The sequence below is a fragment of the Panthera onca genome, chromosome F2 (genome assembly GCF_046562875.1).
Source record: "Panthera onca isolate mPanOnc1 chromosome F2, mPanOnc1 haplotype 2, whole genome shotgun sequence".
Classification (NCBI taxonomy): domain Eukaryota; kingdom Metazoa; phylum Chordata; class Mammalia; order Carnivora; family Felidae; genus Panthera; species Panthera onca.
In genome coordinates, this window is record NC_138356.1 from 17,693,535 (window position 1) to 17,720,108 (window position 26,574).

General features: G+C 34.6%; 1 protein-coding gene across 4 annotated transcripts in view; it reads left to right on the forward strand.

Moving 5' to 3' along the window:
• The first annotated feature begins 3,163 nt into the window (after positions 1–3,163).
• The window catches only part of MCMDC2 (minichromosome maintenance domain containing 2), a 39,836-nt gene continuing 16,425 nt past the window's right edge, over positions 3,164–26,574 (forward strand). For 2 of the 4 annotated variants that reach the window (XM_060610666.3, XM_060610665.3), the window contains exons 1-11: positions 3,164–5,641; positions 5,730–5,860; positions 5,931–5,990; positions 8,236–8,431; positions 9,073–9,195; positions 9,317–9,421; positions 11,950–12,075; positions 14,673–14,910; positions 19,668–19,873; positions 23,029–23,195; positions 23,692–23,871. In XM_060610666.3, coding sequence (XP_060466649.3) covers positions 5,548–5,641; positions 5,730–5,860; positions 5,931–5,990; positions 8,236–8,431; positions 9,073–9,195; positions 9,317–9,421; positions 11,950–12,075; positions 14,673–14,910; positions 19,668–19,873; positions 23,029–23,195; positions 23,692–23,871 — 1,626 coding nt within the window. In that variant the 5' untranslated portion in view covers positions 3,164–5,547. The remainder of the gene's footprint in view (positions 5,642–5,729; positions 5,861–5,930; positions 5,991–8,235; positions 8,432–9,072; positions 9,196–9,316; positions 9,422–11,949; positions 12,076–14,672; positions 14,911–19,667; positions 19,874–23,028; positions 23,196–23,691; positions 23,872–26,574) is intronic. The other 2 variants (XM_078441645.2, XM_078441646.2) reach the window with 2 other exon arrangements.

Sequence of the window (26,574 nt, forward strand, 5' to 3'; positions counted from 1 at the left end):
CCTGGGTAGCTAAATCAGTTGAGTGTCCCTTGATTTCTGCTTAGGTTGTGATCCAGTGTCATGGAATTGAGCCCCATATTAGGCTCAGTGCTCAGCACAGAGCCTGCTTGGGATTCTCAGTCTCTCTCTCCCTGTGCCCCTCATCCCCACTCACATGTTCTCTCTCTCTAAAAATAAATAAATAAATAAATAAATAAATAAATAAATAAATAAATAAATAATTTGTGATGTTCAGTTATATTCTATAATAATAAAGTGTAAGTATTTACAGCAATGTAACAATGAGAAGCAATGAAATTTTGGGGCACCTGGGTGAATCAGTCGGTTGAGTGTCCTACTTTGGCTCGGTCATGATTTCTGGGTCTATGAGTTTGAGCCCCGTGTCAGGCTCTGTGCTGACAGCTCAGAACCTAGAGCCTGCTTGGGATTCTGTGTCTCCCTCTCTCTCTGACCCTCCCCCACTCATATTCTGTCTCTCTCTTTCTCAAAAATGAATAAACGTTAAAAAAATCAAAAAGAAGCAATGAAATTTTGACTATTGATATCATCATTTTCAGAGAGTTTGCAACGTGCAGTAATACACTGAATACTTAAGATTTTAAATGCTATTCTTATGTTTAATATATTTTAAATATTGTATTAAATATGTAAAAACCTATTAGGTTTTCCTGGACTTGGTTGATATAAAACTCCATTATTACTTTGTTATGGAAATGAATTGTTTTGGTTAACTGATTAACCAAGACCTTAATATATATATGAGTACCTTTTTGTGAATTGATTCTATCTTAAAATATAACGCCATCACCAGAACTTTCCATCTAAAATAGTATCCATAACCACAGAATTGTTGTACAAAAGTTTTAACATCATTTGCTGTTACAAGTTGATTTAGGCTCCAGCAAAGCATTTTTATCACCTCAACACTAACAAAGATTATATTCCCTCAGAAAAACAAACTCTGAGGTGTTTTATCAACCCTAGTAAATATTGAAAAGAATGGCTTCAATTACTTTTATTCCACCACCTAGGTCCTCTTCAAACCATGGAATACATGAGGACAGGTAACTGTACCAAGTAATGTTGCAGGATTTTATTCCTCAATACCCAGAATTCGTTGTCTCGCCGATTCAAAGAATGAAGAAGTGGACACAAAATGAGAAGCAGGCAAAAGTTTATTCAAGTATAAGATTAGAAAGTAAGAATAGTAGGAAAGCTCTCTTTACAGAGAGGGGACATTCAAAAATGAATGCCCAAGGACTATAGGCAAGGGTCGTTGTTTTATAAGGTTGTGGTCAGCCCTCCTGTTCCTCTTCCTTTCCCCCTTGTTCCTTGTTGCCTTCTACCCTTATTGGCTGTATAACTCTAGGTGCTGGGTTGTCCATTTCTGATTGGCTAATTTCCATTGTATGAGGGGTGGTGTATGGCCAAACTGTTCCTTGTGGTTCATAGGTTTTATGGTCTACTTATTTTTAGTCCTGTCTTTTGTCAAATTCCTGAGGGAACCTGAGGAGGAGTAGGTGGTGTCTGTTACATTCTTAAGATGAACCTTCTTGCCTGGGGGAGGAGGAGTGGTTTTGCTGTGGTCAAACACTCCCAGCATTGTTCCAAAACATGTCTTTCCCCACCCAGAGACCTCAGGTCCTAATCCTTTCTCTTTCTGCCTATTTTATCCTTTTATATTTTGTATTTGTTTCCTATCATAGTAATACTAATGGGGAAGGAGTCAGCACAAGTTTTAAGTTTGTTTGGTAACAGCTTTATTGAGATTAGTTCCAATACCATACAATTCACCAATTTAAAGTGTACAATTCACTGGCTTTTAGGTTTTTGAGTCATGCAACTAACACTACAATCAATTTTAGAACATTGTCATCACCTGAAAAAGAAATCTTAAATGGTTGGATAAACCAAATGCCATATATACATACAATGGAATATTATTCCATCTTGAAAAGTTAGGAAATGCTACAACATAGATGAACCTTGAAGACATTTTACTAAGTGAAATAAGCCAGTCACAAAAAGTTAAGGACCTCACTTATATGAGGCTCCTACTAGAGTAGTCAAATTCATGGACACAGAAGGTAGAATGGTGGTTGTCAAGATCTGATAGAAGGTGGTAGGTGTGGTGGGGTGGGTAAAGGGAGTTACTATTTTATGGGTATAGAGTTTCATTTTATTTTATGTTGTGTATATTTTACCACAATTAAAAAAAAAATCTGGGGCACCTGGGTGGCTCAGTCAGTTAAGCGTCCAACTCTTGATTTCAGCTCGGGTCATGATCTCACAGTTAGTGATTTCGAGCCCTGATTGGGCTGTGTGCTGACAGCACAGAGTTGGCTTGCGATTCTTTCTCCCTCTGCCCCTCCCCCACTTGAGGGCGCTTATGCCAGGAGGCAATACACTTTCTCTCTCATAATAAATAAATAAACATTTAAAAACCTGTTTAAATAAATAGAAATCCTATACCCATTAGCAGTCAGTCTCCATTTCCCCTCAAGTCTAAGCAAACACTAATGTACTTTCTGTACAGATTTGCCTATTCTAGATATTTCATACAAACGGAATCATACAATACTTGACCTTTTATTTCTGGCTTGCTTTGCTTTGCATAGTGTTTTCAAAGCTTTCATCCATGTTGCAGCATGTATTAGTACACCATTCCTTTTAAAGGTCAAATAACATCCCATTATAGGGATATGCCACATTTTATTTATCCATTTATCACTTGTTTCCACTTTTGGGCTATTATGAGTAATACCATGAACATTTTATGTGTTAGTCTTCATGTGAACGTATGTTTTAAACCCCCTCATTATACGTGGCAGGGACTTGTTTGATCATATAGTAATCCCACCTTTGAGGTAGTCCCAGAATGTTTTCCAAATTGATTACACCATTTTGCATTCCCAGCAGGAGAGTTCTCAGTAAACAAACAAACAAACAACCATGGACACCCTTGGTTGTGTTCAAAACTTTGGTTGTTGTTAAAACAAGAACTAGCAAAAGTTTGTTATCTTTCTCCCTCTTTTTTGCCTTGCAGCGAGGGATGCATGGTGATTTAATTAAAGGAGGTGGAGGATGACCCGGTAATCACCCTGGCTAAGCGTTGCGGGGACTGCGGGGGGGGGGGGGGGGGGGGCGGTCCCAGCAGCCCTCGCGCAACTAACATCACAGAGGTGAGCGCATGCGCGCGAGGATCTCGTTGTGTGTTCGTCCTCAGGTGGCGCTCGCCTGGTTCAGCTCGGTGCGTGAGGAGAGGGTTCTATGTGCTGCTGGGCAGGGGTTCCTCTCACTGGAGGCTGCTGATGTGGGTGAGAGAGGTCGTGGATCCCAGACTGTGAGGCCAGATTCGCTTTTATCTGCTTTGTGAGGTGTTTTTCTGCTGACGCGGCAGGGGGAGAAGACCTGACCTCCTTTGCCTATTCTAAGTGAACTAACCCTTGAGTTCTTTGGAGTATGAGAACATTTGTAGAATTTTATCCCCGTTCGTTTATTTAATGCTTTTTCACTGGCTTCCATGTCGTGTCTCTACTTTTCCTTTCCAAAAAGTGCATCCACTCCCAGGACTTCTGCTTTACACAGGTGATACCCAGAGCTTTGTCGCTAGCTTTTTTTCTTTTTTTTTTCCCCCTAAGCTGCTAAAGTCCAGGCCCTGATTTACGTGGTCCTAGTGCTTATATATATCTGGGTGGCCTAAGAAGCCATCAGAATTAGAACATCTCAAATGAACTTTGCATTATCATTTTCCTACTCTTTTTCGGGGTCCCATATTTCCGTTAGAGCAGCATCAGCCACACCCATTTTGAAAACTCACAGGCTGGTCGCCATGAAATCTTTAAAAGTCTAGAATACATCTGCTCCAGTTCATTTCATTCCTAATGCCCTAGATTGGGCCGTACATCTCTTAGGACTGTATCAGTAGCTAGAAACTGATTATCATCTCTTCCTCTATCCAACCCATATTCCACAATAGCAGTAGGCATTGATTACCAACACAAAAATCTGACCATATTTTTCCCTGTTAAAAACTTTGATGGATTTTTTTTTTTTTTGCCTGTGTAATCATAACGGACTTCAAACAGTTATAATCTGATTGAGACTCACCCACCCGTTTCATTATCAATGGACTCTCTTCATTCAGCCCTAGAAACCTTATGTTCAGATGAAGCACAGATGAAATGTTCTGAATACAACATATACTTTAAGATCATTGTATTTATGGCCACTGAGAAACTCTAAACTTTCCCCCCTATATAATAGCAAAAGGACAGTCTCAATTACTTTACTTTGGTAAGTGGCCTGAGTTCCAAGTAGTAGGGGTATGGATTCAGTAGTGTAGGTGTAGATCTATTGGTTACCCCTGTCTTTGGAAAAGTCCTCCTGTCTTCACCTCTCCTCCAATTAAATCTTTATCAAATGCCACCTTTAAAGTAGAATTCATTGCTTTTTCCCTATGACCCACTGTATTAAATCAAAATGTCCTATACCAAGAGAAAACATTATGACCCCTACACAAGGATGATGCTGTTTTAGGAACTATTTAATACATCATGTTTCTTTTGTACTCCTTAGTACATTAATATTTCTTTTATAGCAAGTTTATAGTAAGTTTTTTACATGTCCATCATCCCTTTCTGTACTTTCTGAACAATAGGAATCATATTTTACTCATCTTTGTAGCCCCAGTGCCTATGACAGTCTAGTATCTAATAAATACTAAATGCCCAATAAATATTTGATGATGAACAGATGTGATGGTCGTCTGACTTCTCCAAATTGGCAACTCCTTGATGGCATGATCCAATCCTGAATCATTTTATCCCTAGTACCTAATACAATTATAGATATATACTGTTCCAATTGCTGATTGCTATCTTTAAATTAATTTTACAAATTCCATTCTCATTACCAAGGTTTAATATTTTATGTTGGTTACTGATAAAAGATTTAAAGCCAGAAGAGGCCTTATCATCTAGTACAACCCTTTCATTTCCTGCATATGAAGATACTGAGCCAAGATAGCCCAGGTGATTGCCGCATAGCAACTAGGAAATGCTAGATCTAGGACTAAGTTTTCAGATTTTCTAGTTTAACTACACTTTACTTAGGTTGACTTTTTGTAACAACTTTTACCACTTTCATTTTTTAAACACCCCCTGCAAGGGGACATCATCGTCTAATATTTAGTTCAACAACCATATTTTGGGAGCACTTACTCTGTAAAGAGACAGTTGGGGTTCCTGTTCTTAAGTTTGAAATCTTGTAGAGAATCTCATAAACTACTGTTGATAAAAAATATTATTGAGAGCAAAACTTTGTTTTCTTTTGCATAGGAATTTTAAGTTGGGAATTTTACCTTATTTCATTTCACTCTCAATTTTAAGTATAACAGTGTGTAAGATTTTATTAGAGATCGTGAGGTGTAAATTCTAATATATTTTATCTCTAGGTATTCTCATCTTTTCTATGTGTTTCACCATCGGTACTCTTTACCAGCAGTTGTTTAATCAGTTTGTAATAGAGAAGACTCAGTAGGAGAAAATGTCAAATCTAAAAATGAAAGAGGCCGCCCTTATCTATCTTGACAGAAGTGGAGGCCTCCAAAAGTTTATAGATGATTGCAAGTTCTACAATGGTATGTTCAGTAAAGGTGACTGTATATTTTAGAAACTTTAAAATTCCTATGTGCAGCTATCCTCATTTTTATGTTTGTATTTTTACAGATTCAAAACAAAGTTATGCGGTCTATCGATTCAGTATTTTAATAAATCCCTCTGATATTGTTGAATTGGATGCTGAACTTGGAAATTACATTTTACACCAGCCACTAAAAGCTGCTCACGTTTTTCAATCTGTAAGTTAAAGAAAGAAATAATTTTATGCCACATGGCATTTTTGGTAACTTTGTTTGTTTGAAATTACAGGTCTGTTTTGTTGCTGTTAAGACTCTTTCACTAATTGGACAATTACAGACTGAAACTCAAGTAAGTTTTCGTTGAATTTAACAAAGAAAACCAAGGTAAAGTAGTTTGAATGTTACTTATAAATAAATATTTTATATTCAATTTTGTTTATTCATATTTTATTTATTATTTTTAAATAATAAACAATATTTTGTTTATTTTAAAAAGTACTACATTTCTTTCAGATTCAATAGACCATCTTAAATACACATCTTTATTTCCTGTATTATCATTTATAACATTAAATATTTTTATAATAAAACATTTCAAACATACCCTAAAATAAAGAGAATAATACTGTGAACCTCCATATTATGTCATTCAGATCTAATAGTTTGTAATATTTTGCCATACCTGCATCATCTTTTCCCCAAAATATTTTAAAGCAAATCCCAGACATCCTTATGTCCCACCTACATACTTTACTATCAACCTCTAAAAATTGTGGACATTTTTCTTATATAACCGCAATGCCACTATGACCCTTTACAAAATAACAATAATTTTTTGGTATCATCTAATATCCAGTCTATATTTAAATTTACCCAATTGGGCTCTCAAGAGTGTTTCACAATTTATTTGTTCAAATCAGGATCAAAACAAGGTCTACACATTGTAATTGGTTTTTATATCTTATTAAATCCTTTTTAATCTAGAGCAATTTCCTCCCCCTTCCTTTTTATACCATTGGAATTTTGAAAAACCTAGATAATTGTCCTGTACAATGTCTCATAATCTGGATTTGTCTGATTATGTTTTGTGGGATTTAAAAAAAAATTTTTTTTTTTTTTAAATTTTAATGTTTATTTATTTTTGAGACAGAGAGAGACAGAGCATGAACAGGGGAGGGTCAGAGAGAGAGGGAGACACAGAATCGGAAGCAGGCTCCAGGCTCTGAGCTGTCAGTACAGAGCCTGATGCAGGGCTCAAACTCACAAACCATGAGATCATGACCTTAGCGAAAGTCGAACGCTCAACTGACCGAGCCACCCAGGTGCCCCATGTTCTTGTGTCATTTAACTTACTCCCCCATACCCCATTTTTCTGGAAAAAGGGAATTTGCTCTTAAAACTTGCTTAAATTCAGATTCAACTCATTTTGACAAGAATACATCATATTTAGTGTCATGTATTTCATATTGTGTTACATTAGGAGAAATACACTCTCTGTTGTCCACTTTTAGTAATCCCACATTTGATTAGTAGGTTTGGGTGATGTCAGTCTGATCTCTTCAGTATACAGTCTCCCATCAACTTCCACCTAATAGTTTTTGCAGCCACTGATGACCATTGCTTAGAATCCATTATTTTATTGAAGTTGCAAAACTGAGTTTTTGTAATTTTAGCAACCTTTCTGAACTTATTAACTGAAATTATTCTATAACAGAAGTTTTCTCTCATCGACTATTTGGTTACCCTGAAATATACTTTGTACCAGAAAGGCAGAATAAATGATTGATTCTTTCCATTTATAAATTTTCAGAGAATAATGAGTTGAAATCATTATTTTGTGAGCCTCTAATGATGACCAGTAATTTTTTGGGTTTTGTTTTTTATTTTTTTATTATGAAAAATTCATGAATTTAAAATATCTGACATCTGATATATTAATATATCTGATGTATTTAATATATTTAAAATATATCTGATATATTTCAATGAATCTTTATCATTCCTTTTGATGTTTATTTTATCCTACCTTTGGTCACTGGGAGTCCCTTAAAGCTGGCTTTTATGTCCTTTTGACAGATCCCATGTTTTAGTTTTTTGTAATTCCCTTGGTTTCTGGCACAAGGAGATACAGCAGGTCCATCTGGTATATTTTCCACCCCAGACCTGGAGTCAGCCATTTCTCTTAAGCAGTTTAGGTTCCTTTTGGTGAGAAATTGTATTTAAGAGATCACAATCTGGGCACTAGAAGTGTTCATTACTATTGGGTTGTCATTCTTTTACAGGTCTTTTCAATGGATATAGTCAGGAAATGTGTGGTTTTAAATAAAAATAATGAGTTCATAATGATATTTCCAATTAAAATGTAAGATTTAAGGGTTTTGCATCTTTAATTTTATATTTAAATCTTTTTTCTTATGCTTACATTTTGTTTCCTAATAACACTAACAAATCATTTATTTGATTTACTCCACAAAAATACTTATATATTGTACTTAATACAATACTTATATATTGTACTTATATACTTATATAATGTAATGCAAGTGCAATTAGATCTGCAATTTTATTAATACCATTTTTTCCATTCTTATTAGATTAATATAGTGCTGAAGTTAACACATTTACCTCCTCTGCGAAGTTATAGTCTTGATCTTTGTGAATTTCCACTTGATTATGCATCTCAAAGATTTTATATGATGCAAGGTATTGTGATTGCAATGACAACTGTAACCAAGTACACACAAGGTGCAAGATTTCTTTGTTCAGATGAAGCATGCCCTCTGTCGAAAGGTAGATATAAAAATGTAAAATCAAAATACCAAGCAATTATTGTTTAATCCTAAATCAGGTTTATCATTAGTTATGAAACATTCATAGAGTAGAAAGAACGGAATAAAACTTGTTGTCTTATGTTTGTACGTTTATTTTGCATGATCTTGAAGTACATTCTGTCTTCCCCTCTTTTTTCCCACAGTTTAACAGTGCTCTTGGATTACTGAAGTACTTGTTTTCACACATTGTTTCATAACTGTTTGTTCATGCTGTTTCCTCTCCATGTAATGTCCTCTCTCAGACCTTTGCCTTAACTTCAGTTCAGTCCTTCTCAGGACATCTTTTCCATTCATCTCCACTTATCATTGGGTTGGATGCCATTCTCTCTTCTCTCTGAACAGTCCAAATGAAAACCACATATTGAAATTATCTGTTTCTTATTGCTGCCTTTTGAAACTGTATGTTTATGTATCTATATCACCAGTGCCTTAACACAGTACCTGCCAAGAAAGAGCCATGCAATAAATGTTAATTGAACTTCTCAGGAACCCACGTGCAAAATTGAGTTAATTATACTTTGAATTAGATTAATTTTAAAGGATTGAAAATGGATAGCTAAATCTAAAAGTAAATTTTAGCTTTCCTTTGTTTACTTTTAGGATTTGAGTATATAAGAGTGCATGTGCCTGGTGCTACTGAATCTGCAACAGTAAGAAATGACTTTTTGTGTAATCTGTGTTCATCTTCACTTCAAGAAGACAGAAAATTTAGAGTACTTGGTGGTAAAAATGCATTTACATTTTGTAATTATAAGTTTTAAAATAGTGTTTTATATCTTAATGTGGAAATTAAATTGAATGTGTATTCAAATACCTAATTCTTTTTTTTGCTATTTGCCTTAAGATAAACAGATAGTTGAAATAATCACAGCAAAGGCACTTCATGCTTTTCAAGGATATTCCAATAACCAGCCATTTAGGTTTCAATCTCTTACAATTTTTCTAAGGGGTAAGTAAGTTTTGTGTGAGCTAAAAGCAAATTGCTAAAAAATGTAAGACTATTGTTTATGACTGTTGTTTATGTTTATTATATTTATGTTTGTTTATGACTATTTTATGACTATTGTTTATGACTTATAAATTGGTACTTCTATAGCTTAAGAATCATAGGTCTTTTTAAGAGTGTTTTCAAGAGTCATATTTAGCTAATATATTAATTATTCATTGATTCATACATTATTTACTTAAAAAGATATTAGCACCTTCTATGTCCCAGGCACTGTGCTAAGTCTCAGGGACACAATTACTTATGGTAAAGACCTCCCATTATTCTGTGTTGTGTCTTAGGTAAATATTGGGGTTCTTTTACAATGTAAACTTCATGAAGGTAAGGACATAGTTTTTTGGTTTTTGTTATTTTTTTTTTTTTACTGCACATAGTAAAAACTTAATAAATATTTGTTTAAAAATGAATGAGGGTACCTGGGTGGCTCAGTCAGTTAAGCATCTGACTTCGATTCAGATCATGATCTTATAGTTTGTGAGTTTGAGCCCCACTTTGGGCTCAGCATTGACATTGTGGAGCCTGCTTCAGATTCTTTCTCTACCCCTCCCTCTCTCTCTCTTTCAAAAATAAATAAATAAACTTAAAAATAATGAATAAGCAGTGACATATGATTAATTGTTGAGAACTTCATGAGTAGAGACCTGTGAGTAGACTGAGTCTGCCATGGAGAAAATCATCAGTGTCAGTCACCCAGGAAAGAGATGAGTCCTCACTGAAAAGCCAGAACAAGTGAAAATGAGGGTGAGGCTCAGCCTCCTTTCTTGGGCTGAAATTTGAGGAATTAAACTATTTGGAAAGAGAGAGCTTAGATGTCAACCGTGTATAGGAAACTCAAGAGTTAGGAAAGTAGAGACTCAAACAAGAACTCTTTCCACCATGGCCTGACAAGGATGAAGCAGGTATGTAAGCCCAGATGATAATGGTTCATTTTTATATAGCAGTTACTGTGTGCCAGGCACTGTTACATATTTTAACTCATTTAGTTGTAACCCTATCAAGTAAGTTCTATTGTTATCTCAATTTTACAATTTGGAAACTGAGGCACAGAGAAGTTACTTGTCCAAAGTCATATAGCTAGTACATGGCAGAGCCATGATTCAAATTCAGGCCTTCCAGCTTCAAAGTCTATGCTTTTATCTACTTAATTCTGTTAAATACCATATACAAACCATACAGTGTATAAATATAAGTGGCTATGCAACTTATATTTTAGTAGAAAACCCTTTCTTTAGATAAACTTTTCCATGGAACCTAAATGAATTTTTAGAGATTAAATTAATAACAACAGACCTCTTGAGGTTGATATTAGAAGAAATACCAAGACTTCCTGATCTCCGTGCTTTTCTCGTGACCTTTCCTTGATCTCAGGATACATCTACCAAACTCTATGATTCCATGGAACAGTTGAAAAATTGTTTGCTTTTATTTTCCCCTTGTAATTCATTCTGTATCCTTCAGTTAGTTCATTTTGTTTTTGTTTTTGTTTTTGTTTTTTTTGGGTTGGTTGTTTGGTTTGGTTTGTTTGGTTGGTTGTATTGTTTGGTTGGTTTGCAGTTTTTATTTTCCCAATTTTCAAGCCTGATTCTTCCCTTCCAGTCTACAGGGTACACCAATATGCTCTCTGAAACTCCCCCCCCCGCCCCACCCCACCAAAAGAGTAGAGAGATTAAGAGAGAGAGGAGAAAAAAAATGATGGAGAAGATCAATGTTTGATCTTCTTCACAGAGAGAAGCTAATCCTGTTCCTCCTTATAAGTCCTTTTTTTCATAGCTTTATAACCACCCAACTTCCGTTTAATGGAGGATCAAGATTTTTAGTGTATGTTTGTAAGATAAATTTTGAATTTGTGCAAAAGCTTTGCACAATCTGTAGGTATGAGAAGGGAAACCTAGCATAGTGCAAGGAGATAAGCAGACCTAGATGTGAATTTCAGTTCTGCTACTTACCATTTAGTAAATGCCTTCTGCAAATCACTTAATTTCTCAGTTTCTTTATATACAAAGTGGAATAATAATATCTAACATTTTATAATTAGATGATGTATGTAACATACCTTGGCTATATCATAGACGGTGAAATAAACCTTTTAAAATTATTTTCTTCCCAAATTAAATTATTACTTATAAGATCATTTTTATTAACATTTATTGTCATTTAATGCAAAGATATTTCATCTTAAATACAATGATCTTGTTTTTCCTTTCATTGTATTATAGGAGACTATCTAATTGCTATGTCTCATGCTTCTTGAAGTTAATTCATCATTGCCTATAAATATCAAAATTTATTAGCAATAAAATTGCCTCAATTTACATTATTAGTGCCACTCTATATAGGTATTATACTAAACAAAAGTAAATACAACTAACTCAACTACTGAATTGTTACTAGTTCTAGATCATTGAACCATTTGATCACGTACAAGTTTCATTTAGTGAATACATATTTTCTTTTGTGTTTAATAATTTTAGATGAATCTGTGAGTAAAATGAATATAGGAAATGAGTATAAAATTATTGGAATTCCAACCTGTGTAAGAACTTCACAAACTGCTGTCTGTATAGAGGCAAACAGTATCATTTCTTATAATCCAGAAGGTAAGGAAATTATTAGTATCATATTTAAAAAATAATTAAATTTAAGTCCTTGTGTTTTGAAATAAGTATTTTTTTCAGGAAATAAGTATTGTTGGGCACTCTTTTAAGCTCTAGAGATATAGTTGTAATCAGGACAATCAAGGTTCCTTCTCTTAATCATATGGTAGACAGTGAATAAACCTATAAACTAATCAATAAGATGATTACAGATAATAAAGGCTATGAAAGAAAGAAAATGTGATAATGTAGACCCTTGCCCAGAGGAAGGACTCCTTTTTTTGCCTAAACTTTATTTTGATTTTTTTCATGATTAGCAATGAGAAAATTGTGTCCAGATGTCAGGAGTTTGAGATTCACTAAAAGGTTTTTCACCCCACCTTTTGTTTCACCCCACCCCCATGTTAAGTAACTTGTTGTCTGAGAAAAAGACCCAATAAAATAGCATCCTATTCCTCATCTGAGTTCTGAACCAATCAAGAAATAAGACAAAAGAGAAAGGCAGATGGGGGCCAAAATACCACCTTTATTACTAGTAATTTCCTTTAACAACTCCAACACAAATAAGCATTAAGTAAAAGAGGAGAGCAGACCTACTCTTTTAACTTGGCATATAAATATTTAAATGTTCAGGAAGGACTGGTTAAATCTTGAATAGATTTAGATTTTAGATTTTAGATTTATTTATTTGTTTGTTTATTTATTTATTTATTTAGGAATCACTAGATAATTGTCTGCAATAATAGAGGACCAAGTTGAGTTAAACGCAAGTAGATTCTAGGGGCACCTGATGGCTCAATCAGTTAAGCATGAACTCTCAATTTTGGCTCAGGTCATGATCTCATGGTTGTGAGATCTGGCCCCTCAGGCTCTGCACTGGGCATGGAACCTGCTTAAGGTCCTCTGTCCTTTTCTCTCTGCCCTTCCCCTGCTCACACTCATGCATGTGTGTATGCCCTCCCCTCTCTCTCAAGGAAAATAAGTAAAGTAAGTAAGTAAGTAAATAAATAAATAAATAAATAAAAATCTGTCTGGGGCACCTGGTGGCTCAGTTGGTTGAGCATCCAACTCAGGATTTTGCCTCAGGCCGTGATCCCAGGGTCATAGGATCTAACCCAGCACCGGGCTCTGTGGTGATAGCACGGAGCCTGATTGGGATTCTCTCTCCCCCTCTGCCTGTCTCACTCATTTGTGTTCTCTTTCTCTCTTTAAGATAAAAAAATAGTGGAGCCTGGGTGGCTCAGTCAGTTAACTGTTCAACTTTGATTTTGGCTCAGGTCATGATCCACAGTTCGTGAGATCAAGCCCCAAGTCAGGCTCTGTACTGACAGCAAGGAACCTGCTTGGGATTCTCTCTTTCCTTCTCTCTCTGCCTCTCTCCTGCTCATGTGCATGCTTGCCCTCTCTGTCAAAATAAATAAATAAATATCTAAATAAATAAATAAAAATTTAAAAAATAAAAAATAAATGCAGTTAGATTCTAGATACCTCTGCTTGTCTTGAAGAGAAAAGCTTCTTTGAAGAATAAAAATATTGAACAAAGAAAGCACTAATGGACAATAGATATTTTAGTGACATTTAAAATATTTTCTTCTGTGAGGTATTCCCAGATTTATTGATTTGGTAGGAGAACAGGACTTATATGTAGGTGAGAAAGTGTGCTTTCTCATGTTGCATTCCAGAAGTAGGCAGATTTAACCACCCAAATGTGGCAATAGCTACACTAAGGTAGGCTTCCCTCGGTCCATGGCCATGGATGAATAGAAGAAATCATTGCTCTATGATGGCAGCTCAAGAGTTAGGAGAAAGAACTGGCTTATGCATGCATAGCAATTCTTCTCAATGATCAAGTGGATTAAAAGGCTCATTTCAGGAGCTGGACAGAGTAAGGGAGTAGACAAGATCTAGAATGTTACAGTATAGTACAGTGCAGTGCTTTCAAAGTAGTAGAGAATAAATCTTCCTTTTTATTTGTGTATTTTTATTTATTTGTTTTGAGAGAGGGAGTGAGCAGGGGAAGGCAGAGAAGAGAGAGAGAAAGAGAAAGAGAGAGAGAGAGAGAGAGAGAATATCCCAAGCAGGCTTTGCATTGCCAGCATGGAGCCCAATACGGGGCTTAAACTCTGCAAACTGTGAGATCATGACCTGAGCCAAAACCAAGAGTTGGATACTTAATCAACTGAGCCACCCAGGCACCCTAAATCATCCCTTTTAACAGCAACATTCAAAAATTTCCCCTTCTGCTGGTTAGCCCTCACTAAAGATGATATTATTTCAAACATATAGAAGCAAACACTGCAATACAGGTGCCCCATGATCTGGCTTGGTTTACATAGGTCTTAAAAGAAGAATGAGGGATTTGCTTGTACCCCACAGCCAATTTATGTAGACACATGGGGTAACTGTTTCATTTTATTACATTCCCTGAGATAAAATTGAGAGACCAGAGTGACCTTTAATCATAATTTAATATTATAAGAATTTGAATATGGCATCGCTAGAAGAGCTACAATTTGGTAATATTTTTGATAAATGGGATCAGGTATCTATAATGTCATTTTCTTATTTTAAAACCCTTTTTAATATATGTTTACTTTCAGTTCCTTCAGGAATAAGCGACAATTTTAGGTATCTCCTCTCTTTGACTTCCAGCTCATGCTGGAAATTTACAGCGATACTTGCCAATATCTTTGCATCACAAATTGTTCCTCCTGGGACTTACAATTTGCTCAAGCTATGTTTGCTGATGAGTCTAGTACAGACAAGTGACCGTAACAAGGAACTGAAAGATTGCCTGGATATTTTAATCATGACAAGTGATACTCTACTTGTAGACAGGTAAAATATGTGACATAAATGTTTTCAAATTATAAATTGGTCACACATTTATTTGCATAAATCCTTTCCATGAGCATTATTATAAGACAAATGTTTAGAATTATCTGGGCAGTATAAATATTTAAATAAACTTTTATTAATGGAGTTCAAAACTTTAAACACAGGAATTAATAAATTGGATATTTGCTTTCAATATTTTGAGGATTTAACCACTCAAAAGTTTCAACCAATTTTCCCACTCACACCTTTACAAATAAATATATCCTTCACAGACTTCCTTTTCCTTTTCCTCAATTCCCTAACTCAACATTCCGCTTTTGTACTTTATTTTCATTTGAAAGTAATCTCTCCCACCCACCCAAGAACCAACAAACCATTGTCTTATTTTTCTACAAGATTCCATTCAATAATACTGATTCACTGTGCCCAAATAAGGCTGTGAAAAGTACCAAAATTACTGTTCTGGGACTATCACTCTAACTTTGGAATAAGCTTCTACTCAGCATTTTGGGGCTCCCCATAGCAAGTACTATTTTTAAAGTAACTTACATGTTCAAAAAGCTAGGAACAAGCTTCTTGTATTCATACCTTGGATGCATTTGTAAAGCACAAACAAATTTATAGAGAGAATTTAAAATTTTAAAAATGCAAATTAAGTTTGTTGGACAGATGATGTTTTGCTAAAATTTAATTTTAGCAAATTAATTAAATTTCAATGTAAATGTGGTACTAATTGCTACAGATTGCACCAATTTAATCCTCCACTGATGAGCATGAGAATATTTCTTTCCTCACAGCCTCACCAACACTGGGTATGGTCAAACTTTTAAATCTGATGGATGGAAAATGGTATTTGACTTTGAATGGCATTTTTTAAATTAGAAGTAAGTTTTAGTGGGGCACCTGGCTGGCTCAGTTGGTGGAGTGTGCAACTCTTTATCTTGGGGTTGAGTTCAAGCCTCACATTGGGTGTAGAGATTGCTTAAAAATAAATTAAAAAAAAAAAAAGTTTTAGCATTATTTAGAGCTTGTAAACTCTTTTTTTTTTTTTTTTTAAAGTAGGCTTCACACCCATTGTGGAGCCCAATGCAGGACATGACCCTAAGATCAAGACCTGAGCTGAATTCAAGAGTCAGATGCTTAACTGACTGCCACCCAGGCACCCCAAAAGCTTGTTAAACACTTTTATTATTTTTCTATAAACCTCCTTGACCATTGTCACCTTTTCTATTGCTTATTTCTAAATGATTTGTGATACCTCCTATAAATTAACGCCTTTGTGCCTTTTCCTGTTTGTCATTAACCTTTGACTTTTCCTATGGTATTTGGGGTAGTACAAGAGATTTGAAGTTTTTTATTTTAAGTTAAAATTTATAGTGCTCGCTTCGGCAGCACATATACTAAAATTTATAACTAAATAATCAGTAAATAATCAGATCTTAAGTATATAATTCAATGAGTTTTGATAAGTATATATATTGCTATAACCACCACCACAGTAAGATATAGAACATTTCCATCACCTCAGAAAGTTCCTTCAATCAATTCCTATCTACATACATAATTTCTGTAACCAAGGTCAATTTTCCTCTTCTTGAACTTCATAAAAATGGAATCATACAATGCCTCTCTTGAGACTAGTCTCTTTCACTCTATATGTATGTGAGGTTGACCCAGTTGTGTGTATCAGTAGCTCATTGTTTTTATTGATGAGTAGTAGTCTATTACATAAATATAGCAGAATATGTTTATCCATTCTCCTAGTGATGGACATTGGGTTTTGCATGTTTTGACTATTATAAATGAATCTGCTGTAAACATTCCTCTACAGGCCTTTTTGTGGATCTATGTTTTCATTATCTTTGATAAATACCTAGGAATGGAATTGCTATGTCATTAGATAGGTATATATTTAACTTTATAAGAAACTGCCGAACAGTTTTCCAGAGTGATTATACCATTTTACATTCCTACTAACAACATAAGGTTCCAGTTGTTTCTATCATCACCAACATCTTGATGGTGTCAGTCTTTTCTCACTTCAGCCATTCTGGTGTATATGAAATGGTATCACATTATGGTTGTAATTTTCATTTCCCTGATGACTACTGATCTGAATTTTTTTCTATGTGCTTATTGGCTGCTCATATATCTTCTTTTATGAAGTGTCTGTTCAAGTCTTTTGCTCACTTTTAAGTGGGGTTGTTCTAGATGCATGTCCTTTGTCACATATATGTGCCATGAAAATTTTCTTTCAATCTAAAACTAGTATTTTTTTCTTAAAAATGTCTTTGATGAGCAGACTTTCTTGTTTTGTTGAAATTCAATTTTTTTTTTTTTTTTTAAGTTTAGTGTTTTCTGGATTCTATCTAAGAAATCTTTGGCTACCCTAAGGTCATGAAGATACTCTTTTATATTTTCTCCTAGAAGCATTATAGTTTTATCTTTTATATTGTCTTTTATACATCATAAATTTTTGTATATGGTGTGAGGTAGGAATCAAGGTTAATGTTTTTTTTCTATGCATTTATCCAGTCTTCCCATACCATTTGTTGAGAAGAATTCCCTTCCCCATTGAACTGCTTTGGTACCATTGTTGAAAATCAGTTGAAGTGGGTATAAACTAGGTTTAAAATTGAATTGGGTATAAATCTATTTGAACTCTTTTCTGTTATTTTGACCCATTTGTCTATAATTATGCCAATATCATAATTCTTGTTATTGTAGCTCTATGTAAAGTTTTGAATCAAGTGGTGCAATTTTATTCTTCATTTTCAAGATTCTTTTTCATTATTTTAGGTCCTTTGCATTTTCTTAGAAAGTTGAGAATCCTGCATTTTCTTATAAAGTTTAGAATCCAGAGGTTAATACTACTCACCTACCCTCCAAAAAAGCCCATTAAAGATTTTTGTTGGAACTGCATTTAACTTATAAATCAATTTTAGGGAGAATTTAAATCATAACAATGTTGAGTCTTTTAATCTATGTGTATCTCCATTTATTTAAATCCCCCTTAATTTCTCTCAGCAATGTTTTATAAAGGTCATACATACATTTTGCTAAAGTTATTTCTAAATATTTGAAAATATTGATACTATTAAAAATGGTAGTGTTTTATTAATTTCATTCTTCAAATATTTTCTGTGAATATAGAAATATAATTGATTTTTGTATTTTGACCTTACATTATATAACCTTCTATCAGTATTTTAAAAGTTCCTCATTAGATTCCAATGTGTAGACAAGTTTGAGGCCCATTTTTCTATATAACTAGGTTCTGAGCCTGCCTGCATATTAGAATTACCTGGGAGAAGTAAAAAATATATATATTTATGACTGGCCAACCCCAGGAATTCTAATTTCATGGTTTGGGGTGGGGCTTGACATTAGAATTTTTTAAATCTCCCCAGGTGATTTTAATGTAAGCTAAGGTTGAAAAACACTGCTCTACAGGCTTGCAAAAGTTTCTTTCTAAATCTCATTCCCCCATTTTACAAACCAACATCCAGTTCCTTGGAATGGCATATACACTAGAAACTTTATATCAACTTTGTTGCGGACTATGAGTCTGGAGTTCTCTCTTGTCCAGCAAGAGAGCGGATGCAAAATTGAATATGAGGGAGGCTAATGTCCAGGAGGAGACAAGAGCCCCAAATAGGGGTTTTATCTCTGTATTTATTGAGCTCACAAGATATTACCCATATGAGGAATGTGAAGAAAACAAGATCTTACACATGTGATGAACGTGGAGAAAACAATCAGACAGTAATCATTAACTTGTGTGTGTAAGACGCAAAGGGTCTGGGGGGGCAAGTGGAGTTTGTGATTAAAGTACATTGGTACCAGATGGAAAGTAATTTCCTGCAGGTGATATAACAAGTTACTAGTTACAGTATCTCGATAGCTAACTTTGGATGCTTTTTGCCTCATGGTGACAGCTTTCTGCCCTAAGCTTTTTTCTAACCCATTTATGTAAGTAGAACCCATTTCCCCACATAACCTGTCCACATTTAAGGAATACTACTTCACCCTTTTGTACTATATGTCTGTGTCTATTCATCATAGTTGATTTCACCAATGAGCTATGATTTCTGTGGCATCAGATTTGAAAGCTAAGCTTAAAATAATCATCATCCTTTCTTAGAATTTAAATTTGAGAAATTAAGAGGCTCAGGCAATTGGCAAAGAAATTAGAAAACAAGAAGATGTATCAAGAGTTACCATGATATATAGGCAGCAGGAATAGTCGTGATGGGCTATTGGCAAGCCTAAATGCAAACATTCTGAATAAACAAGAGAAAGCAATCCGTAAAGAGGAAGGCCCAGATCAAATGTCATCTCTTTGTACCTTTCTCTAACTTCCTTCCTGAAAGAAATAATATTCTGATATGGATGCTCTCATGATATTATTTTAGTACTTATCACATTGTGTTTTAGTTTTTTATGTCTCCTTTGCTAGGCTGTGAGCTTTCCAAATTAAGGACCAAGTCTCAAAAGTGGTTTTATCCCTAACAAAAGTGTTCACTAGGGGTGGGGTACCTGGCTGGCTTAGTTGGTAGAGCATGCAGCTCTTGATCTCGGGGTTGTGAGTTCAAGTCCCATGTTGGGTGTAAAGATTACTTAGAAGTAAAGTCTTTAAAAAAAGAAAAAGTTCCTTACTAAACACTGAATCAAATTTAATTGTGTAGCTGTTATACATTATGACTTCTGAAAATCAAATAGTAAATGATAGTAATGAATAATTTATTTTTTCCTAGGCTTTTGAATTTTAGTATAAAACTTGTGCCTCGTGGCATACGTCATCCAGTCTCTACTGAAATTTTTCCTACTCTATCCAGGAATAAGTATGGAACTGGAGCAGTTAGCATTCAAGCTGGCAGTGCTTTGCTAGCTAAAGGTGGTATCTGCTTTATAGGAGACTTGGCTTCACACAAAAAAGATAAACTAGAACAGCTTCAATCAGGTAAACAATATTTTCTCGAATTAATTTTCACCTGTTTAACTTTTTAAAAAAATTTTGTTGATGAATTGGCCTTTTTTTTTTTTTAAATTTACTTCCAAATTAGTTAGCATATAGTGCAACAATGATTTCAGGAGTAGATTCCTTAATCCCTTACCCATTTAGCCCATCCCCCCCTCCCAAAACCCCTCCAGTAACCCTCTGTTTGTTCTCCATATTTATGAGTCTCTTATGTTTTGTCCCCCTCCCTGTTTTTATATTATTTTTGTTTCCCTTCCCTTACGTTCATCTGTTTTGTCTCTTAAAGTCCTCATATGAGTGAAGTCATATGATTTTTGTCTTTCTCTGACTAATTTCACTTAGCATAACACCATCCAGTTCCATCCACATAGTTGCAAATGGCAAAATTTCATTCTTTTTGATTGCCGAGTATATATACCATATCTTCTTTATCCATTCATCCATCCATGGATATTTGGGCTCTTTCCATCCTTTGGCTATTGTTCATAGTGCTGCTATAAACATTGGGGTGCATGTGTCCCTTTGAAACAGCATACCTGTATCCCTTGGATAAATACCTAGTAGTGCAATTGCTGGGTCGTATGGTAGTTCTATTTTTAGTTTTTTGAGAAACCTCCACATACTGTTTTCCAGAGGGGCTGTACCAGCTTGCATTCCATCACCTGTTTAACTTATAGTCTCATCAGTGTCAAGGAATTACTTAACAGTTAAGATCATATTGTACACATTTTAGGAACTGAGAAATTATATTAAATGGCACTTCTCATTTTACCTGTATTAATAAAGAAAGGAATTTAATATGAAAATGCACTGTTTTAATTTTTCTCTCAGTTGTGCTAACATGTGAATTTGTATTGGGCCAGATTTCTTTTCTTGTCTTGTCTTAGTGTATTAATTAGGACTTCAACTCTTATGCTGAAAAACAGTGGTGAAAGGAGACATCCTTGACTTGTTTCTGATCTTAGCAGGAAAGCTTTGAGTTTTGTTACCATTAAATATGAAGTTAGCTGTAGGTTTTTTGTAGATGTTCTTTTTCAAGTTGAAGGAGTTCCCCTCTATGGTGAAATACACATAACATAAAATTTACCATTTTAACCATTTTTAAGTGTACAATTCAGTGGCATTAGGTACATTCACAATGTTATGTAATTAATACCACTATCCATTTCCAGAATTTTTCATAATCCCTAACAGAAACTCTGTACCCATTGAACAATAACCCTATTCCCCTGTACCTCCAGCCATTGGTGACCTCTGTTCTACTTTCTGTCTTTATGAATTTGTCTATTTAAGAATCTCTCTTCTTCTTATTGCTGAATCATATCCCATTTTATGTATATACCACTTTTTAAAAAAATTCATTCATTAGTTGAGAGAAACTTAGGTTGTTTCTGCCTTTTGGCTATTGTGAATAATGTTGCTGTGAACATGAGACCAAGTATCTGTTTGAGTCCCTACTTTCACCTCTTGGGTGTATACTTAAAAGTGGAATTGCTGGGTCATAAGGTAATTCTATGTGTAGCTTTATGAGAAATCACCAAACTGTTTTCCACAGTGGCTGTGCAATTTTATATTCTTACAAGTAAAGCATAAGGGTTCTAAATTCTCCACATCAGTCCTATTACATTTCATAAGTAATAAAATATTTTTAAAGGAAAAAGCTTTTTATATTAGTACTCTTAATAGCATCTTTTCCCCTGCTTTTGATTAAGGAGCCCAGATTTTTAGTTTACACTAGGCCCCACATATTAAGTAACTGGCCCTGGGGGTGCCTGGGTGGCTCAGTCAGTTAAGTGTCCGATTTCAGCCCAGGGCATGATCTCATGGTTTGTGAGTTCAAGCCCTGCTTCAGGCTCTGTGCTGACAGCTCAGAGCCTGGAGCCTGCTTCAGATTCTGTGTCTCCCTCTCTCTCAGCCTCTCCCCTGCTCATGCTCTTTCTCCCTCTATCTCAACTTTGGATAATAAAACATTAAAAAAAAAAATTAAGTAACTGGCCCTGGCTACTAGAATGGCAAAAATTAAAAAGACTGAAAGCAGATGTTACCAAGGATATGGAAAAACTGGAATTCTTATATACTGTATGTGAAAGTATAACATAGTGCAACCATTTTGAAAACTGCTCTGGCAGTTTCTATAGAATTAAATATGTATTTACCTTATGACCCAAGAGAAAGATAAATATAAAGAAAAGACTCTCTTATCATGAATAAAGAGAAGTTTAATTTGAGAAATATTTGGAATATGGAATCCTAGGATTGAATCCATAGGCTTAATGGTTATAAGGGATGAAGGAAAGATAAAAAGGAAACTATGTTGTTTCTAGATTTTTGTTTGTTTGTTTGGGTTTTAAGTAGTTGGATAGTGATTCCTCTAATTACAAATAATGCACACAGAGCCATTTGAGAAGGAAAAATGATGAATTTGGTTTTTAGCATGTTGAATTTGAGATATATTTTCCCCTAGTCATTGTAGTTTATATTCTCTTTCAATCTTATTCTCTTTCACTCTCATACAGATATCCTTTTTTTTCCACATAAAAGAATATTGCTTAATTTCAGCCCCCCTTATAAGCCTGCACTAATATAACCAGTGTCTTAACCCTCTGCCTATACTACCCAGACACTGACCATAATTCTAGCTACATGCTTTGGACTGCTGTTCTCATCAAGTCATGGGACACATAAACTTTCAAATATTTTTCTTGCCTTTTTTTTTTTTTAAGTCTAATAAATATTTACTTATTTATTTTGAGAGAGAGAGATAGAGAGCAAGCAGGAGAGAGGCAGAGAGAGAGAAAGACAGAGAATCCCAAGCAGGTTTTGCACTGCCAGTACAGAGCCCGACCATGGGGCTCAAACACACGAACCATGAGATCATGTATGACCTGAGCCAAAATCAAGAGCCAAATGCTTAACCGACTGAGGCACCCCTCTTGCCTTATTCTTTTTATTAGATCCTCCAATTAAGCCATATCTTATAAAACAACCAAATTTACTTGTGTCTTTACTGTCCCACATTTAGACAGTAAAATTCTATATAATAGTATTTCTTATTAAAAATAATATTTGTTAGTTATTTATAGACATATAGACCAAAATAAACTTAAATAACAAATGGGCAATGTCTTTTTACTTAGTTGTGGAAAGCAGAAGCATCACAGTATACATCCCAGGAAAGAAGTTTGGGGATGATATTAATCAACAAATGACTTTTCCAGTTCAGTGCAGTTTTTGGTCTTTTGTTGATATGGATTCATCTTCAAGGAGAAATATGCAGAAAACCAACACTCTCATTGGTCGGATGGTAAGGTATATGTATTTTTTATTTTTAGAATGTTGTTTATGGAATTTAATCACAGATTTTAATCTTAATGTTTTTGTTGTTCTTAATGTTTTGTTATTAACCCATTTCTATCCTTAATCAGGTACTAGAACTAAATAACAGTGCAATTGTCTGAAAATTTTCATTTTTTTTAGTCATGCAAAGCAGGTGTCTGTTTACTAGAAATTATTATTTGAATAGGCAGTAGAGTAGGCTTTAGTGAATAATGTGTAAGAAATTAATAAAGAGCATTAAAAATTGGTCATAGTAAGTTCCCATGCTATTCAGGAAACACTTTAAATAATAATTAATAATGTCAAATAATGAAGTAAAAATAATAGGTATATAACATATTATTATAATATACATATATTAATAATATAAATAATTATAAACAGTATTTAATTTATAATTATCTAAAGTGTTTGTGGAAATGCCAGAGTTTCATGTTTGCCTTTTACATTTTCATTTGATGTAGGATTGCAGTTTGATTCCAGCTAATCTTGTAGAAGCGTTTGGATTATTGATTAACTGCAATGAATCATCTTCTTCCTACCCACTTATTTCTACTGTGCAACACACTTTAAAGAAAGCCATCGATCCTGAAGAGCTCCTTTACGTAGCTTCTAAGAAGTTCACAACTGAAGATTTTGAAAAGGTAGAGGTAGAAGAGATGATTACCAAGAATACATGTGCTAAGGTTTCTCAATTTAAATAGAACTCACTTTCAGCATCCAATTTTATTTATTTAGAATTATTTTATTCCAAGTCCCTTTCAGCTTTTAAATATTTTAAGGACATTGCATAGAAAATATTAAGGATTATAATTAAATTAAAAACTGTGTAAAGACATAAATATTAAAATGTTAATTATTTGCACCACTATCCACATGGCTTTAAAACTTCTCAATAAAAAGAAAACCAATAGAATATTTCTATAGAAAATTATGATGAGAGGCTGTATAGGTATACAGTTATTTACATTTTACAGACTATTCACAAGGATTTACTTTATGTAAATGCCTTCAGAGCTCTGACTTTAGAGAATACCTGTCATGACTCACTAACCCATTTCAATGTCCTGACAGGGAAATATGCAGCATGTTCAGAGAACCTGAGAGTAGATGATGTAAATTCAGTAATGATTTTTACAGCTATTAAAGGTATACAAGTATTTACAAGTGAAGCCCTTTTAATATTAACTATTCAGAAATCTATCCACACTAAAGTATCTGGATAGGATAGATAAAAGGCAGGGAATATTGGGAGTGGGAATCTATGAGTCATTAACAATTTTGTTCATACCTGCCTTCTTTGTAGGCAGATTGCATGGGTAAAAGGTTGAAAAGTGAGGTGAACTTAAAACCGAATTATGAACATTGTTTATTGATGTAGAATAGAAAAAGAACAATATTTATGATAAAGTAGCTCTTTTTGTTTGTTTTAGTATATAAGAAAAAAGTAGTAGTCTCTAGGAATTAGGGTACTATATATCTATATCTATATCTATATCTATATCTATATCTATATCTATATCTATATCTACCTATATTAATGACCCAGAGAAATTTTTGCCCAGTTTTTCCCTGAAAAACAACAACAACAACAAACCCTTGGAATTTATTAATTAGGTATTTACTGAATATTTTATATATATTAACCTATTTCGCTCTTTTATATTCTCACAAAAAAATAAAGTTTCTTCTTTAAATAGTTTATCATTTAATTGAGATATAAACAAAATATATGAAACCATTAAGGGACAATTTAAGTGCTAAGCTGGGTGGTGCTAACTATAAGTACTTTAGGAATTCAGGAAGGAAGATATCAAGTAGAATGCAAGAATTGGGAAGACTTCAAGGAGGTGAGACTTTAGTCCTTAAGGTATGATTTAAATGACAGGAAGGATGGGCATTCTAAACAGAATTAAAAGTAGGAGCAAAGATATAAAAGTAGAAATGAATATACATGGAAAACCATGAGAAGACATAACTGACTGGAGCAAAAATTTTATTGTAGAGTCATTGGGATTAAAATTTGGCAAATTTACAATAAGCCTTGAAGCTCCAGCCAAAGATTTTATAGCTGATTCATCGGACTATAGAGAACAGTTGGACTTTACTAGGCTTGTGAAACACCGAAAATGATTTCTCCAGAAGATAAATCTGTCCATTACACAAAACAGATTGGATGGAGTGTGTCACTGCCTGGGCTCTCCAAGAGGCTGACTGAGAGTTTATGTGCCATTGTTTATTAGGGAGTGCTCCTCTAGCTCTTCTATCAATACCTGTGGAAGGGAAGAGGAGCAGGATTGGGCAGAGGAGGTAGTCAAGCTGCTGATGCAGGCCCAAAGATAGCCCCACAATGATCTCTGGACTTAAAAGAGACCCACCAGAATTGTCCTGCTTTGGATAGAAACAGAGGGACTTTTTTACAATACCCGCCCCCACTTCCGCTGCAGTCATTCATTTGATATAGACTGTCCTGAGGCATTCCCTGAAGAAGTTGACAACTGAAGACCAATGCTGACAGCACTTCCAGTAGCTGGGGCAAGTCCTTTCCTGAGGACAGAGATAGGTGGCACATTACTGTGACTCCATATGGTAGAACCTAGAGATGGCTAGTGATATTATTAATGGTATTAATTTCCAATTGTGAAGGTCTGGAGGCAACTGTGGAGTGTAAGGAGAATAAAGAAGAGAAGATATATACAGATCCTTTAAAAAGTTATATTTAAAATATAATATAGTTAATAGCAACCTTATTACGATTAAATTTTCCTTTTGATTCTGAGTTGAAAAAAGGAGAAAACAACCAGGATGTTGAAAAGTCTGGAAATGATGTCCCTGAATTAAGGATTTAAGGGACCGAGAATCACTCAGAAAGAATAAAAGCAGGAAGTTCAGAAAAAATAGTGCTAATCATTATGTTGAAGGCTTATTGGAATCTCCAAGGCCTACCTTCATAGTAGTTAACACAGTGCCTTCCATATTGCTAGTGATCACTTGTGTTTAAAAGGAAGGAAAAGGAGAACAAGTAGCTGTAGGGCTCTTGAGAGAAAGTTATAAGGAAATAAATTGTCAAAGAATTAAAGCTATTCAAAGGGAAATGAGCTGTTGAGGGAAGCCTCTCTCCCACAGAAAGGAGGTGAGTGAGCCTTTTTTCCACTGGAAGCAAAGACTTGATAGTCATTCAAGTACATTGCACAGAACATTTCTGCACTAAGAGGGAGGAAGAGATTATTCTGGCTAAACTGTAATAATATTTACAAGTATAAGACTATGATTTAAAGTGTTCAATGACTTTGGGACAGCCTCAGATATTTAATCAACTTTGATGTAAATAAAGTATGCAAACTTTG